The 13,810-nt window shown below is 42.8% G+C and overlaps 1 protein-coding gene across 5 annotated transcripts in view; it reads left to right on the top strand.

The window, feature by feature from the left end:
- Positions 1–13,810, top strand: part of Dzank1 (double zinc ribbon and ankyrin repeat domains 1) — a 50,525-nt gene that overhangs the window by 14,005 nt on the left and 22,710 nt on the right. For all 5 annotated transcript variants that reach the window (XM_006984468.4, XM_042276385.2, XM_076570771.1 and 2 more), the window contains exons 5-10: positions 761–857; positions 2,463–2,587; positions 6,201–6,286; positions 9,247–9,364; positions 10,810–10,923; positions 12,680–12,772. In XM_006984468.4, the coding sequence (XP_006984530.1) occupies positions 761–857; positions 2,463–2,587; positions 6,201–6,286; positions 9,247–9,364; positions 10,810–10,923; positions 12,680–12,772 (633 nt within the window). The remainder of the gene's footprint in view (positions 1–760; positions 858–2,462; positions 2,588–6,200; positions 6,287–9,246; positions 9,365–10,809; positions 10,924–12,679; positions 12,773–13,810) is intronic.

Here is a 13,810-nt window from a genome sequence, read left to right as displayed (position 1 = left end):
CCAGTGTGTGTTACTTCTATTAGTTAAAGTCTTCACCCACCAAAAGCTGCAACTCTTCACTTCTTTGGAGAGGTAATCTGATAGACCTAAGAAAGGTGTCTGAAACTTCAGCCCTGGGTTGTCAGCACCAGTGATCCAGCTAAGAGGGCCAGAGAGTGGCCACCCAACCAGGAAGTTTCAGTCATGGGGTGCTTGTTGAGAGTGACAGAGGAAGTTTGTTGAAGGTGTTACTTATGCCGGTGGTAGCCCTGAGACCAGAGCACATGTTGTGGGACCAGAGTGGATGCAAGTGGATGAGGTGGGTCTGTAATGCGATCATCACAGGGGCAGTCATCAGAGACTCAGGTCTGAATCAGAGAGAAGGGATGGAGTCCACAAAAAAGAAAGGCCAAGGAGGAGAGTGTTTGGAGGGCTGTCTAGGCAGGCAGGATGCATAAGGCCTGTTTTTGGTCTGATCCCACTCTATTTTCCCTCTGATTCCGTTCTTGTGCTATTACTGTCTCTGATAATGGTACTGTCTATGTCTCCTATCTTGGCTGCTTGACCTAGTGAGGCCTACCAGCCAGACATGCTGCTCACCAAGTAGCCCATATGCTAAGCTGTGGGTTTTCAAGGGAAACAGACATCACTTGATAAAAACTGCTCCAATCCCTTTCAAGTAAGAAGTGTTCCCCATGACACTCACTGCCTCTGCCACGACTTCTAATTCTCACACTCTAAATGTATATAATCAAGTGCCATGTAATCTCTTCATTCCTAGGAATTAAAAAATGGATTTGTCGGGCCAAAATTAAAGAAGAAGTATAAGAATGCTGAAAATAAATCGACTTGGAACGTTAACCTTAGACGGCTTGCAGGTACGATGAGGTAGAATGAAACACTCTAAGCAGGCTTCCTGCATGCTCACTGTACGCTTTCTTATGGACTTGTATTGAAATAAGAAAAACGGGAAGGCAGGCTACAATTTGAATATTTATTTTATTCTAGCTAACAGATTAAGACCATGAGAGATAGACAAACAGTCTGGTAAATTTGATTTATTGAATGATTGTATTGAAGGAACCATGAGGTGCCTCACCAAACAAAGAAAGAGTGATCAGGTTTGGGGAATGGGTGGTGTTTGGGTAAATTTTAAACAAAAGCAGAGTTTTGCAAGAATTGAGTAAAACTAAGCTGCAAGAGAAGCACATCAGATGTGGATTCAGGTTTGATTACTTTGGAAACCACAAAGGTGCATGTAGGATGGGTTCAGCACATGGTTAGAAAACGAACCTGCTTTTTTATGTCTTGGGGGCCAGCAAAATAGCTTAGCAAGTAAAAAATCATTTGCCATGCAGATATGCCCTCATGGCTAGAAACCTCCAGTAAAGGACTACGTCACATTCTTTTCCTAGCAGCAACTACGATAAAGTCAGCCTTCCTAAGTCAATGAACTAGAGCTGAGAAAGAAATAATTAACCCAGTCTAAGAAAATAACCTTCCTTGATGCCTTCTACAGCATTCCATGTCAAGCTAAGAAAACAGACCAGTCCAGTTGCAAAGTCAGCAGGTAACATCATTTCAACTAAAAAAAAATTATGACAGCCCCTTCTTTGCATGGCTATTGCTTACTTACCCAGGAGTCCAGACACTTTGCTGTCTGAAGTCATGTAAGGAAGACCTCACCTTTTTCTTTTCTCTTTTTTTCATGACAGGGTTCCTCTGTGTAACAGCCCTGGCTGTCCTAGAACTCACTTTGTAGACCAGGCTGGCCTTGAACTCACAGAGATCCACCTGCCTCTGCCTCCCAAGTGTTGGGATTGAAGGCATGCACCACCACCCAGCTTTAGACCTCAACTTTTCCTGAAGACCCAGTCACTTTGTTGTTGTTGTTTTAGAAAACAAATAAACAAAAGCCCCAACAGTATTATTGTTGTTGTTGTGTATGGGGTGCATGTATGCTACAGAGGACAACTTTTGGGAGTCAGTTGTCTCATGGCACATAGGTTCCTAGGACCAAACTCAGGCTGTTGAGGTTTTTGTTTATTTGTTTTCTAAAACAACAACAAAGTGACTGGATCTTCTAGGAAAAGTTGAGGTCTTCCTTACATGACTTCAGACAGCAAAGTGTCTGGACTCCTGGGTAAGTAAGCAATAGCCATGCAAAGAAGAGGCTGTCACAATTTTGTTTTTTTAGTTGAAATGATGTTACCTGCTGACTTTGCAACTGGACTGGTCTGTTTTCTTAGCTTGACATGGAATGTTGTAGAAGGTATCAAGGAAGGTTATTTTCTTAGACTGGGTTAATTATTTCTTTCTCAGCTCTAGTTCATTGACTTAGGAAGGCTGACTTTATCATAGTTGCTGCTAGGAAAAGAATGTGACGTAGTCCTTTACTGGAGGGTTCTAATCATGAGGGCATATTTGCATGGTTTTACACAGTAACAGATAATCACAAAATAATATATTTAATATAATTATAGACCTCAAGGTAGGCGAAAGAGCAGACGCTAAAACTCTGAAAGATCTTCGCTTCTCCGCAAGTCCACTGGAAATCCCAGCCTACCATGAAGGATCGAGTTCTAGAATAGCTACTCATCAGTCCCAGGTAACATCGGTGGAAATGCTTTAGGCATTTGAATGCTTCCCAGCATACATTCAGACAGTATCTTTCAGCCTTTAGCCATGTTGCAGGCAGTGTCCCAGCTCTTGGAAATGCTGTGTCCAAATGGAAAAGGCTCCATGTTCATTGAGCTGTCCTTTGATAGAGATTTGAAGCAGACAAATAACAAGCAAGTAAATAGTCACACAAATTTTTTGTTGTTTGTTTTTATTTTCGAAGACAGGGTTTCTCTTTGTAGCCCTGGCTGCCCTGGAACTCCCTTCGTAGATCAAGCTGTCCTTAAACTCAGAGATTTGCCTATCTTTGCCTCCAAAGTGCCGGGATTAAAGGCATGCACCACCATACTGCCTGGCTACACACAACAATTCTTTTTTTTTTTTTTTTTTTGGTTTTTTGAGACAGGGTTTCTCTGTGTAGCTTTGTGCCTTTCCTGGAACTTACTCTGTAGCCCAGGCTGGCCCTTGAACTCACAGAGATCCATCTGCCTCTGCCTCCCAAGTGCTGGGATTAAAGGCATGCACCACCACCACCCGTACACAATTCTTAATCAGTGATGTCATACACAAGATAAACTTGGTGATGAGATAGCACAGTGGTTCTCAAAGTGGGCTCCCCACACCTGCAGCATCATAATCACACAGGAGTCCATTTGAAATGCACATTCTCAGCCCTCATGCCAACCCTAGAACAGAAACTCTAGGCATGGGACCAGTTTCTACATTTTACTCATCCATCCTTCTGGCCTAACATTGACTTCAGGCCAGGCAGCAAAGTAGAGGATAAATGACAAGTGACAGGTAGCTTTAGACTAAGGTTACCAAGTTTGTGGGTTCTGTGATGATCTGGAATGCCAGAGCTACCCAGAGTGCCCATTCTTATCTGCAGGCAGTTATTGGCAAGGACTTCCAGTCCAGTATTGCCTCATGAATGAATGAATTTGCTACCAGAAACCTATATCTTCATGTCTACTAACCTAATTTAAAAATCTGAGAATCAATCTGGAACCTGAACCAGTATGGGAGGCAATATATATGTTATGTAGGCAAAATGAAATTCAGTGTCTCACAATATTTGGCCAAAAATGACCAGTTTATGACTTCTGGTACAGGCCTTGTCTGATGTAACACAGAAAAATTAAACATTATACTTCTTCCTTAACAAAATCACTCGGACTGCTCCCCATTGTCTACAGAATTAACTCTGAAATCCCAAGCTTTACTGCCCATACTGTTGATGTGAACTCAAGCCAAATGGCTTTATGAGCTTCAGCATCCTTCCCAAAACGAGTATTGTAACCCCTCACATGCTGCAATGACACCTCCCTTCCTCTGGAATGTGTACCCAAATCCATGCCTGACTCTTGTCACAGGAATATTAGACAAATGCAAAGTCCATGTTGATGCCATATGCTATGAATTTCTATAAGGTAACTGTTAGGTCTTTTGTTTTGTTTTTAGAAATAATCTCATGATATAGTCCTGGCTGGTCTGAAACTATGTGGACCAGGCTGGCCTCAAATTTGTGCCAATCCTCCTGCGTCTTGCCTATGTTTTTAAATTAAAATATAATTATATCACTCCTCCTTCCCTTCCCCTTTTCCAACCCCTCTCATGAAGCATCCCCTCTCCTTACTGTAGCTGAAGGTTTCCTGTGTCCACTGGGCTCCTGCAGCCACTCAGACCCAAGTAAACACACAGAGACTTATATTACTTATAAACTGTATGGCTGTGGCAGGCTTCTTGCTATCTAGTTCTTATATCTTAAATTAACCCATTTCTATTCATCTATAAGTTGCCACGTGGCTTGTGGCTTACCAGTACTTTACATCTTGCTTCTCATGGTGGTGGCTGGCAGGGTCTCTTGACTCAGCCTTCCACTTCCCAGAATTCTCCTCTCTCTTTATCCTGCCTATACTATACTTCCTGCCTGGCTACTGACCAATCAGCGTTTTATTTATCAATCAATCAGAGCAACACATTCACAGCATACAGAAAGACAACCCCAGCACCCCACCTTCTCTCCAAGCCATGGCCTGCCTTTCCATTGTTGTATACATTGAGGTAGCACAGGTGATAGATTCTGCATCTTGAATGCTGGGGTTGCAGGCATGCACCACTGATACCTGGCTGACATACTGCTCTTTAAAAATGTCCAAGGCAAGAAAGCTGAAGAAGGACTGAGGAACCACTTCAAATTAGAGGTGACAACGTGGACATGACAAATAGATGCAAAGTACGGTATTAGATCAGGAAAAACATTTTCCCTAGACCAGGAAGAAACATACATAGCTATAAAGGACACCATTGGCATAACCAGAAGGGTGTAAATGTGGGTTTGTGGATTGTAATATCATAGCCCTTCACTCCTCTGACTCTGACACACGGTTGTTCTTGGGGAATGCATACCCAGCTACTTAGGGACGAAGGGCTATTATGCCTTCAACTTATTACCATGTGACTCAAAGAGAATAAAGAGATATGTAGGAAAATGTTGCCATATACAGTCGTTTGAGCTAGAGGAACAGAAGTTAGTTTACTAGTTTGATAACTTTTTAGAAAGTCTAATGTATCAAAATAAGATGTTATATGCTCAGTGTGGTGGTTCACTTCTTTAATCCCTGGTTTTAGGAGGCTGAGGCCGAAGAAAAACAAGGCCAATCTGGGCTACTTAGCAAGACCCTGTCTCAAAATAATATTACAAAAATAGAATGAAATGGCATAGCATGGCACAACTCATAGGACATAGTGAATGTCCAGGAGGCAATGGCTGCAGTTGGCCAGTGCGTTTTATTATCAGTAGCAGTATGGCTTGCTTCTCCCCATCAACTTTCTTTTTCAGACTTCCGTTCTGTCTCATTCTGCCAACCACATCAGTGTATCCCAGGATGGGCCACGTGTTGCCCTGCTGTGGTACCTGTGTTTCCTTACTGCTGATTCCTTTTGTTTTCTGTCTACTTCACACACTTTCCTCCACTTTCCCTTGCCCATCTTGGTTGTTAGCACTTCTCCCTAAAGCCTGCAAATGTGAATATTCTCTCCTCCAGATTCCTAGGAAACCCACATGAGTCTGTTATCTTGCTGAGTCCATAAGATTTCAACTATATTGTACAGATATGAGGGCTGTGCTTTAGGGACAGGGACCATGTGATATTCTGTTTGTTTTACCCTTTTTCTACCCAAACACAGAAGAGTTAATTCAAATAACCTATTTGAATAAGTGAGTCCTTTTGAGTTTTCTAGAAATATTATCTTTAAGACAAATGGATACTAACTTAAGTCTTCCAGTTCTAAAATACTGTCTGTCTAATAGTAAATCCAGATATCTCTTTTTTGTTTGTTTGTTTGTTTTCAAGACAGGGTTTCTCTGTGTAGCTTTGGTGCATGTCCTGGATCTCGCTCTGTAGACCAGGCTGGCCTCAAACTCACGGAGATCCGCCTGGCTCCGCCTCCCAAGTGCTGGGATTAAAGGCGCGCGCCACCACTGCCTGGTTTCCCTATGATGGTTTTAAAACTTGAACACTGGTAAATGAATCTGAATGGATCTTCCCTTCCCTTTTTGTGACGTGTATTCCTAACTCTATCTGTGTTCTCAATTTCAGTCCCCTGGCTTTGCACACATAACTGGCCAGAAGAGTCTGACAAGCACGGAAATCTCACGGATCCAGAGGGACACGGACTTCCTCAAGTATGTAACATGTTCTCTACCTGTCTTAGGTCAAAGTCACACGTGGTCCATGGAGATGTAAAATGAAATATAACACTGGATTTACCCACCACTAGCTTTTAAATTAAATTTGTTGAGACAGGGACTTGCCATATAGGTCTGGCCTGACACATGCTATGCAGTCCAGGTTAAGCCTCAAACTTGAAATAGTTTTCTTGCCTCAGACTCCTGAGTTTTGGCATTTACCATGCCTAGAAAAATTTTAGAGTTTTAAAAACATATAGTTGGGAAAAAGAGGCCAGGACTGGAGAGATGGCTGAGTGGTTAAGAACACTAACTTCTAGAGGACGTGGTTTAATTCCCAGCACACACATGGTGGTTCACAACTGTCAATAACTCCAGTTCCAGTGGATCCAACACCTTCTTCTGGCCTCTGTGGACATGGGCATGTATTGCAGGCAAAACATCCATACACAGAAGATAAAACGTAGAAAAAAATTAAAAAAGAAAAGAAGCTAGCCAACATACATTAAAATGCGTATCTGTAAAGAGTGTGATTGACACATGTATATGAGACTAACACTACAATCATAGAGATGAACAAGTTCATCCCTACACTGGACCATCTTACCCTGCCCTGGGGACCAGTCATCTGTTGATCTGGTTCTTGTCACTCCAGTTTGCATCGTTTCCATAGTGATGGAATAAATCAAATGGCCTTATTGATTCAGCATAATTGTTTTGAGATTCATACATGTGGCTGACATCTAATGTCTACTCCTTTTATTGCTAAGCATTCTGTTTATTATTGCATCTATAGCATGGGGTCCCCACAGTTTGCTTATCCAGTCACTTGTGAGAGCACATGTTCCTCCTAGTATTTGGCTAACAAGTCAAATTCTAAAACTAATGTGAACATTTATACACAAGTACATTGGCTTTCATGTCTTTTATGGTAAAGACCAGGAGTCTTGAAGGAGAATGACTAGGTTATATGATAGGTTATTTATCTTCTCAACCTTTTAAGAAGCTATCCAATTGTTTCCAAAGGAGGTGTATCATTTATATTCACCTTGGCAATGTCACAGAATTCCAGTTTTTACAACTTGACCAACACTTCATATTTTGGGACATTCTTGTGAGATTGCAGTGGTATATCATTGTGATTCTAATTTATATTTCCCTAGTGATTAATGATAGGCATCTTTTATGTGCTTATTTGTCATGTATAAGTCTTTGGTAAAAAGTCTGTTGACATTTAAAGTGGTTATATTATATTTTTATATATATATATATATATATATATATATAATTATTATTATATTAGGTTGTATTAGTTCTCCCTTGTAAGATAGATGTTTTACAAATACTTTCTAATATTTAGTTCTGTAATTTAATGAAGTCTAATTTACTTGTTTTTCTTTTTTTTTTTTTTTTTTTTTTTTTTTGGTTTTTCGAGACAGGGTTTCTCTGTGTAGCTTTGCGCCTTTCCTGGAACTCACTTGGTAGCCCAGGCTGGCCTCGAACTCACAGAGATCCGCCTGGCTCTGCCTCCCGAGTGCTGGGATTAAAGGCGTGCGCCACCACCGCCCGGCACTACTTGTTTTTCTTTTATAGTTAATTTTTTGTTTGTTTTTCGAGACAGGGCTTCTCTTCTATGTATCTCTGGCTGTCCTGGATCTCATTCTGTAGATCAGGCTGGCCTCAAACTCAGAGATCCACCTGCCTCTGCCTCCCAAGTGCTGGGATTAAAGGTTTATGCCACCACCGCCTGGCTATATTTAATTCTTAGTTTGTCATATTTATGAAAAACTTCACAGTTTTTCCACGTGTCACATGCCTGTAATGACAGCCTTAAGGATGTTGAGGTAGGAGAATCACAAGTTCTGGGCTAGCCTGGGCTATATAGCAAGTTCCAGGTTAGCCTGGAAAACACAATAAGACCCTCTCAGCTTATTCGCAACATGGCAAACAAGAAGCAGAGAGTTCATGGGCTGAACCAGGGATGGGTATAACCTTCAGAGTCCATTCTCTGGTAATGTGTTTCAACAGCCAGCCTCCACAGCCTTCAAATGACACAAGAAAGGCCTAGTACTGTAAATCTGAGCCTGTGAGTGTCACTGCAGATTCAAATCATAACATTTCACTGCTGTCCCCAAAGCTCATTGCTGTCTCATAATGCAAAATGCAATTTGTCCAACCATGACTGTCTGCATAGTCTTAAAAGTCTCCTTAAAACTGATATTAAATATGGAGTTATTTCAATGTTTTTGTCCTGTTGTTGAGTTTACTCCTATGCCACTATGAAAAAGCCTTCTTTAATTCTGGTGACTTCATTTGCTCAGACAGCTACTTGCTCTAATAATAGGTAGCCACTCTTGCCTTCTTTAACTAATATCTTTAGGACATATTATATCTTATAATTTACTTTTGTTCCCCTACTTAAAGTTGATTTCTTTTAGGCAAAGTATAGTTAGGTCTTACTTTAAAAAATTAGATCAGAATCGAGCAGTGGTGGCACACACCTTTAATCCCAGCACTCAGGAAGTGAAAGCAGTCAGATCTCTGTGAGTTTGAGGCCAGCCTGGTCTACAGAGGTAGTTCCAGGACAGCCAGAGCTACACAGAGAAACCCTGTCTCAAAAAACTTAAAAAAAAAAAAAAATTAGACCATCTCTGAATTCTAATGAAGGTATTTAGAAACATACACACTTGATTCTTCTCAAGAATTTCCCCTCCAACTCTCATGTCCTGTTAGTGCATGTGTGTGTGCCTGTGTGTCTGAATTTAATTAGGGTTGCTTGCATTAGCATGGGCTACTGTTCAGTAGGTATATCACTGATAAAAATGCCCCCCAACAACCTTTTCCTGCCAGTAGTCCTTTGCGGGCGGCAAGATCTCACGCCCGCTCTCCCTTCCATTAGATGTGTGAGAATGTTAGTGTAGACCCTTATGGAGAAATGGAAACCTGTCTTGCTGTAGGTGTGCCCACTGCCTGGCTTCCCGGCCGTCTGATCCCTTTTCTCGATTCTGTCACGAATGTGGCGTTCCTGTGCCGCCCATATTTGGCTGCCGTCTTCCACCCCCAGAAGCCTCTCAGGTAAGCTGCAGAAGGTTTGAAAACATTACTCTTTGGTTTATGTGACCCATATGGGTTGCCGTGACAAGGGCCTGGCACATGAGCCACAAATGTGAACACTCACTGAAAGAATTTTGAGCACATTGATCTCTTGCTGTCCAGATCCTTCTTGAGAACAGAGAACATACTTCTAAGAGAATTTCTTTTGCATGGCCTTGGAGAAGACATACTGAGAAACAGGCTGAAATCTTACTGTTTAAATGGGACAAGATTGGCCCAAAACTGTGTTCATGTACCTCAAGCTAGTAAGGCTTTGCCGATAGATGTTTGTGTGGGTTGGACCGAATATAAAACTTAAGACTGTTTTCAAGTTAGCCTGAGTTTTACTTTTTTTATTAATTTTTTTATTTTGTTTTTTTGATATAGGGTTTCTGTTTGTAGCCCTGGCTGTCCTGGAACTCACTCTGTAGAACAGGCTGGCCTCGAACTCACAAACATCCTCCTGCCTCTGCCTCCTGAGTACTGAGATCAGAGGCGTGTACCACCAGCACCCAGCAGCTTTTACTTATATTGAGCTCTTTTTCATCTACACATGCAAGTAGAGATGTGTGGCTGCTTGGGCACACTGAGAACTTATTGAGAGATTACAGTTAGATTGCCTGTTAAAATCCTGGGCAAAGTGCTGGAAGAATGTCTTATCAGTAAAGCACTGCTCGACTTGAAAGCACACAGGCGAGCTCAGTCCTCAGCACCTAGCTCACTCTCCAGCTGTGGGGCTGCAGGCTTGGCATCATTGGTGAGCTGCAGGCCAGTGAGAAACCCCATCTCGAAGGAGATTGACAGCATTCCTGATGATGACTCCGGGGTTATCTTCTGACCTACACACACACAAACCTGTACATACATGTACACTTGCACATGATGAACATACACATTTTGATATTTTTTGAGAATCTGGTACATAAACACTACACCTATATCACTCCCAACCCTCCCTATTGCAACACACACAATTCTTTTCAGAAGTTAAAATGGAAATCACAGTGAAAGCAAAACCGTCTACTCAAAACACCAATGAGAACAACAGTAACCAACACAAACCCGTGGGCACTTCACCTGTCTGTGGGTTACCGCTGCTAGCCATGTCTCCAGGAAGGAAGACCCTGTACAGCAGTAGTCACAGACGTACCACACTCCCAGCCTGCCCGGCCCTGGAGGAGCCACTGCCCAGGGCAGGGAGGAGGGGAGCAACCTGTGAGCTCCACCGTGCTTTCCTGCAAATGGCCATTTTCAGGAGCTTTTCCGTTTATTGCAGGTTTTTTTTTTTTTTTACTCTTAATGGCAATAAAAAAAAATCATAAGAAAGGCAATTATTTTAAAAGTTTACAAAAGCAAATCAAACCTTATGAATGAAGTCCTGTCAGCTTTCACCTCCCAAATCAAACCCGACTTTTTCCTTTGAGCAGATGGGCGTGTGTGCAGAATGTGGAAGCATGGTACCCATGAATACCGCCATCTGTGTGGTGTGCGAGGCTCCTCTTGCTCCACAGCTGCGGGCACAGGCCCACTATCACCTGAAGGTAGGGAACTGTGATTCTGTGAAAACACGAATGAGATATACAGAAGGTGATATTTGAATCACTATGTGTCTGTCTTCAGCTGGTGGAGTGGACTAATGATTGATAAACTAATGTCTCATGAACAAACCCATTCTGATTTTTAGGAAGGTGTACTGATCCAAATATATAACTTGTGAATAGGATCTATATGGGAAATCCCTACATGTATTCCCTGAAAATGAATTTTGAGAGCAAATTGCAATGCAGTTAATTTAGACAGTTCTTTGCTTAAGAATTCAGACTTTAATATTGAAATTAATTGTGGGGGCCCACAGAGGTTTCCTAGTGAGATCTAAGCTTGCTTTACCCAGCAGGGCTGCATAAGGGATTAACCATGTGCGTGGTTATCAGGTGTTTAGAAGAGTCTGCACTTGGCTGTGTGGTGTGCTTTGATCTAGCAAGGGGGAGGTCTTTTGTCCCACCCCTTGGCATTGTTATAAAAAGTCCTTTTGAAGAGACAGAAGGGGCTGGTGGATGTGGACCCAGGTCCTCCCGAAGCTATCCTGTGTTTCCTGTCTGTCTCAATCTCTGCTATCTTTCTATGTACAAGTTTCTCATCCCTCTCTCCTCAAGAGTACCCTGGGTAAAAGTGGGAACTGGCTTCCCACAATTTACATGGACTTACAGCTGTCCACTGAAAGTGGTTTCGTGTTTTTGTTTGCTCACTCTGAGGGTGGCCTCTATTTTGTAGAGGAAAAGTGGTAGAACTATTCACACCCTGACATCTTCATTGCAGCCGAAGCTTCACCCCGCAGCTTCCTGCCGCGGCTCCTAGGGGCCTCTTTTAGGGAATCTGACCCTGTCACACCCTGCCTGGCCTCAACAGCTTTCTGAAACTGTGATGCAAGCCTCCATGACCCCCTTCGCATTACGTCTTTCGTGGCTACAAAATCAATACCTGTGAGAGGTGCCACTAGGTTCTGCTGCCTGCTCCAGATAAACTCTGGTCACTCCTCCCACACTGGTCAGCCTCTGCTCCTCGGTGGTGACTGAGCCCGCCAACACTGACCTGAGCAATTGTACTATTTCCTTCTGATCCATCTGCACTGTAGAAACGGGGGGCTTCTGTGGGTGGGGTCTACCCTGCAGGCATTTTCCTATTATCCAGGGCAAAATGTGAGGTTTCTCCTTAACGGTATTCATCTTATTAACAGTTTCAGCTTCCCCCCTTCTCCATCTCCTCCTCCCTTTCTTCTCATTTCTAGCTCTATCTAGTTCTGTCGTCTCCTCTATTTCTGTGTTCCATCTTGACACTTGGACTGACGTGGGAAATTGCGTTAACATTCTCTTCTGACAGTCACTTCTTCCACTTCTATCTAAGTCATAACCTACAGAAGAAAAAAAAAAAACCTAAATTCATAGTTAGCATAAAGTCTCAGGAGCCAGCAGACCTGTAATCCACACACGAGCCTCTGCTGCTCTCAAGTCTTTCTCTTCGTGGTGTAGGCTGTCAGGTTTCCCACACTGGGGATGGGAACCTAACCACTGGGAAATTTCACATTGTCTCCCTTACACGGAGTGAATACTGTCTTCAGTTTGCTTGCTTGCTTGCAGCCTTGTCTCTTTTAAAACCGTGGTCGTTTATCCAGCACTATGTTACAACAATCCCCAGACCAATGCAGTATTCCCGACTGTGCTGCCACACCGCTGGCTGACTGACACAGCCAGCACCTCTACCCTGTTGTTGCTCATTCTGTTCTCATCCCCTGTTGTCAAGGAGAAGATCGTCTGTCGCTCCTGTGGCACCGTGAATCCTGCTCATCTGAGACACTGTGTCGTCTGTGAGGGGACCCTGTCTACCACACAAGAGGTAGGTGGACTGAATGTCAATGTCCCCATCTTCGGTGGTCACTCGTGCTCGGTGCTGATGTTGACAGAGAAGGCAGACATGGCAGTGGGAGGAAGGAGACCATTATGAAATACAAACTAGGGCTACGAGATGGCCCAGTAGGTAAGAGCACTTGCCACAGAAGCTTGAAAATCTGAGTTCCATGGACTTCACAGTGGAAGGAGAGAACTGACTCCCCAGATGATCTGCTGACCTCCACTGCAGACATTTTATCTATGTTAGTCTTCTGATGCCTGAACACAGGATAACTTTCCACTTACTTCTGTCCAATTTCATTTTCTTTCTTTTGCCAGTACAGGTGGTATCATATTTAACCTTACAGTATCACTCTTCACCAGCACATCATACGTGCTACCTTATGATGCCACCTTTGTGTCTGTAGAGTCTATGGTTATGTGCTTCTCTTATGCTTGGTAATATGGTTGTCCTGTCCCCTCCTCCCATCAGGCCAGAGATGTGTGAATTTTATGGTCTTTTCAAAGTCTTCACACTTTACATCCTGGTTTTATTTTGCTTTTTATTTCCTTCTCTTTTTTTATTTTTATTTGTTTTTATTTATTTATTTATTTATTTTTTTGGTTTTTCGAGACAGGGTTTCTCTTGTGTAGCTTTGTGCCTTTCCTGGAACTCACTTGGTAGCCCAGGCTGGCCTCGAACTCACTGAGATCCGCCTGCCTCTGCCTCCCGAGTGCTGGGATTAAAGGCGTGCGCCACCACCGCCCGGCCTAATCTTTTTCTTTTAAGAAGGAAAAAAAATTAATACTAAGACAATTGAAATGTAAAATCTGAAGCAAAAGTTTCCAAAGAATGTCTTTCAGAGTACTCCAAAGAGCCTGTCTCTGATTGCACAGAAACTAGGTTAATAATCATGGAAAGATTCCTTCCTCTGCTCCCTGGGCTAGGGACTGGCATGGCCTCTCTCCTTCCTCAGCTTTCTGGGTTAGGGGCTGAAATATAGAATTATAGTCCTTTCGTGTGCATAAGTCAGCATCTAATAGA

This window comes from Peromyscus maniculatus, chromosome 4 (assembly GCF_049852395.1).
Source record: "Peromyscus maniculatus bairdii isolate BWxNUB_F1_BW_parent chromosome 4, HU_Pman_BW_mat_3.1, whole genome shotgun sequence".
In the NCBI taxonomy this organism is placed as follows: Eukaryota; Metazoa; Chordata; class Mammalia; order Rodentia; family Cricetidae; genus Peromyscus; species Peromyscus maniculatus.
The sequence above is the reverse complement of the archived record's forward strand: the minus strand, read 5'-3'. Positions and strand labels throughout refer to the sequence as shown.